Source organism: Babylonia areolata, chromosome 27 (assembly GCF_041734735.1).
Source record: "Babylonia areolata isolate BAREFJ2019XMU chromosome 27, ASM4173473v1, whole genome shotgun sequence".
NCBI lineage: Eukaryota > Metazoa > Mollusca > Gastropoda > Neogastropoda > Buccinidae > Babylonia > Babylonia areolata.
The window spans coordinates 2,494,264-2,498,269 of NC_134902.1; the positions used below are offsets into that span (position 1 = coordinate 2,494,264).

General features: G+C 44.7%; 1 protein-coding gene across 1 annotated transcript in view; it reads left to right on the forward strand.

Moving 5' to 3' along the window:
• The first annotated feature begins 842 nt into the window (after nt 1-842).
• The window catches only part of LOC143301481 (uncharacterized), an 11,401-nt gene continuing 8,237 nt past the window's right edge, over nt 843-4,006 (forward strand). The window contains exon 1 of the mRNA XM_076615796.1: nt 843-1,383. Within this exon, the coding sequence (XP_076471911.1) occupies nt 1,363-1,383 (21 nt within the window). The 5' untranslated portion in view covers nt 843-1,362. The remainder of the gene's footprint in view (nt 1,384-4,006) is intronic.

Sequence of the window (4,006 nt, forward strand, 5' to 3'; positions counted from 1 at the left end):
AACACAACAAGCAAACAAAAAAGTAAAAGAAATAAGTTGTGAGCACATGCAGGATATTCCATAAGACATAGCTATGGACTGCGAACTTTAAAGCAGGTGTGTGTGTGTGTGTGTGTGTGTGTGTGTGTGTGTGTGTGTGTGTGTGTGTGTGAGAGAGAGAGAGCGAGAGAGAGAGAGAGAGAGAGAGCGTGTGTGTGTGTGTGTGTGTGTGTGTGTGTGTGTGTGTGTGTGTGTGTGTGTGTGTGCACGCACGCAGGAACTCAGAACTCATTTAATTGTCGTAAAACCATCATAGGAATTATGGACACTATAAACTAAACACAACAAGCAAACAAAAAAGTAAAAGCAATAAGTTGTGAGCACATGCAGGATATTCCATAAGACATAGCTATGGACTGCGAACTTTAAAGCAGGTGTGTGTGTGTGTGTGTGTGTGTGTGTGTGTGTGTGTGTGTGTGTGTGTGTGTGTGTGTGTGTGTGAGAGAGAGAGAGAGAGAGAGAGCGTGTGTGTGTGTGTGTGTGTGTGTGTGTGTGTGTGTGTGTGTGCAGTGAATAATAAATTCAAACTCTGTTGTCTTCATTTCCATTAATACGTGGAAGACTTAACTGCCCCAAACCAGTCTTTGTTTAACTTCTAACCTCAACAATGATTTACACTGGTGGGGGCGACGGGGGACGAAGGGGGGAGAGGTGGGGGGGGGGGGGGGGGGGGGGTCAGTCGTGGGTAGAAATCGTATACGTTTACTGCGCAGTTTCGCTTTCTCAATCAGTTGTATTCTCACTCGGTGCTTTTAGCTTGTTGGCTTCAGCCCTCACGTCTGTTCGCCGATGGTGTCAGTTTTTCAAGGGGACTGAGCGTATTTTTGTAGACATTGTGTGCGATTTTGTGCATTGAGTATGGTGTCGACAGTGTTCATACAACCAGCAGGGCTGGTCCACAGAAACTGTAGTGCAGATGCATGATGGAGTACAGTGTGAACCGCAAGATAAAAAAACAAACAAACGTGTTGATGTTTCTCCTTCGCACTCGAAGAACATGAGCTTCACACTGTGAAACTTCGTCCAATCCGGGCTCTGAAGTGTCGGTGGCACTGCGGACAGGGGCGTAGCTGGTGTTGTCGAAGTGTGGGTGGATTCTAAGTGCCTTCTCCTTGCGTTGCTAGCGTTTCAGAATGACGTCAGTTGCCGTTATTCTGCTTCTCAAATGATAAAAAGTGATAAAGTCTTCAAGCTTCGGTCATCGAAGGCGGACGTGGCTGAGAATCATAATTACGGTGGGATGACGATGATTACAACCGGTGTCAGATATTGACTTACACCTTCCTTCGCCGGGAACGATCACCTGCCAGGAGATTCGTCGTGATGCGTTCACGAGTTGCACAGGTATGTGGTTTTGTCAGTCTAGAAATGAATAATATGAAACTCTTGGTTTTTGACATTTTGTTTTGACTTTTTCTTACTTTTACTTTCGTTCTTTTTTTTTCTTTTTTTAATCTAACACACACACACACACACACACACACACAGATAGACACACACACACACACACACACACATACACACACTCGCACACTGAGTCTCTCTCTCTCATTCTCGATTTTTCGTTTTAATCTGTGGTCTTTTAGTCCCTGCTCTCATGCTAACTTTCATTCCGACGCTCCCCTCTCCCCCCCCCCTCCTCCATCCCTCCACTTACATGCTGAGAGTGAATTCCTACCAAGGTTTTCGGTGTGGGCAGATTGAAAGGGGACTGTCGTTAGAGGGATGTGGTGGCGGTCTCCACTCTGAGGGACAGGGGAACAGAGGGGGAAAGGGGGAACGAGGAGATGCCCTTCGTGTGTCGAATTAAAACAGGCACTACTGAACACCACCGAAGTGACTCAGCAGCAGCGCAGGGTCTCCTCTGGTATGTGGCCTCCTGGCGACCTGACATCGATAGTTCCCTGCGGACTGCCTGCGCTGAGACTGCGACAGACGAAGGCAGGCGGTGTGGCTGTGTATGGGAGGCTCGGGATGAGTGGTGTGGGAGTTATGCCCCTGGAACGGTACAGAAACTGGGGCAGAATGTTTAAAAGCGAAAAACAAACGCACCCGGAGGCTTTCATTCATGCTACAAGTGCCCGAGGTTTTCAGCACAGGTTCATACGAAACTCTCTCCTCTCCCTCTCCCCCTGTATGTGTGTGTGTGTGTGTGTGTGCGTGCGGAAGAGGAAGAATGAGGAGGAGAAGGAGGAGAATGAGGAGGAGGAGAAGAAGAATGAGGAGAAGATGAGGAAGAATGAGGAGGAGGAGGAGAAGAAGATGAATGAGGAGAAGATGAGGAAGAATGAGGAGTAGAGGAAAAATGAGGAGGAGGAGAAGAGAATGAGGAGGGGGAGAAGAGAAATAATAAGGGGGGGTGGGGGGGCAGGAGGAGGAGGAGGGAAATTACAGGAAGAAATAGAACAAGAAGAAAAAGAACAAGAAGAATAAGAAAAAGATCAAGAACAGAAGAAGAAGAAAAAGAAGAAGAAGAAAAAGAACAAGAAGAAGAAAAAGAACAAGAAAAAGCAGAAAAGAACAAGAAGAAGAAGAAAAAGATCAAGAATAGAAGAAGAAGAAAAAGAACAAGAACAAGAAGAAAAAGAAGAACAAGAAGAAAAAGAACACGAAGAAGAAAAAGAACAAGAAAAGCAGAAAAAGAACAAGAAGAAAAAGAAGAAGAAGAAAAAGAAAAAGAACAAGAACAAGAAGAAAAAGAACAAGAAGAAAAAGCAGATGAAGAAAGAAATGCGTAGGCGGAGGAAAAACAAGAAAAGCAAGCGGAGAAGAAACGGAAGAAGAAGGAAATGAAGAAGAAAGCCAACCATTCCACAGATAATACCGGTAATAAAAAAAATATCTCAGGTGTTATCATTGGTCATCACCTGTTGTCACGATTCGCCCCGGAACCGGGACTCTAATGTCACTTGATACCTGTTTCACCAGGTGTTTCGGAAGCCGCACGGATAGCGATACACATATCTACGTAGGCAAATCTTTTTTTTTTTTTCTTCTTCATATCTGGTCTGGCAAGCTTTCTCAATGAACAGGGAAGCCTATATATATGTATCCATCGATGACACAGACAACTGGAAGGCATCGTAGAGAAGTTGGTTGCAGTATCTGCTTCCAGAGGACTTTCAGAGAAGGCTTTAAAGAAGGGGGTAAGACGAAGAAAAATCAGACGACCGAACAGAATAACAGAACGAAGAAGAATAATACAAGGACGACGAAGTTTCAGTTTCAGTTTCAGTAGCTCAAGGAGGCATCACTGCGTTCGGACAAATCCATATACGCTACAGCACATCTGCCAAGCAGATGCCTGACCAGCAGCGTAACCCAACGCGCTAAGTCAGGCCTTGAGGAAAAAAAAAAGAAAAAAAAAGAAAAAGAAAGAAACAGAAACAGAAAAAGGAGACGACGAAGAAAAAGACAACGACACAGAAGGAGAAGAAGAAACAAAGAGAAGAAAGAAAAGGAAAGAAAGAAGGAGAAACCGAAAGAAAGACAGCAGCTTCTGTGCGGGTAAAAAACTGAACGTTATTTATTTGTTTTTTTGACTTTGAAAGTTCTCTTCAGTCACAACGAAGTGAGGTAGTCAGCTGCTAACATTGTTGTGCAGGAATGAACTGTTTATCATTTTTTCAGCACCAACTAAAGGCGTCTTTTGTGTACAGTCATAACACATGTGGTAAAGGTTCAACGGTGAACGAATGAATAGATAAACAGAACGGAAAAGTTTAAAAAAAAAAAAGAAAAAAAGAAAGAAAAGAACAAGCCACATTGACGAAGTGGTTAGCACCGCGGACATCGCTGAGAGGACACAGGTTCGATCCCCATCAGAGGTTGGGGGTTTTCGGCCCGTGGCAGGCTCGTAACCAGAGCTGAGCGTGTCAGGGGCTTAGATGGAAAGACTGGGACCACACAGTCCAGGGTCTTTCCAGTTCACGGAAATGTCTTTGTGAGCGTTGCTCAAATTTCCTGA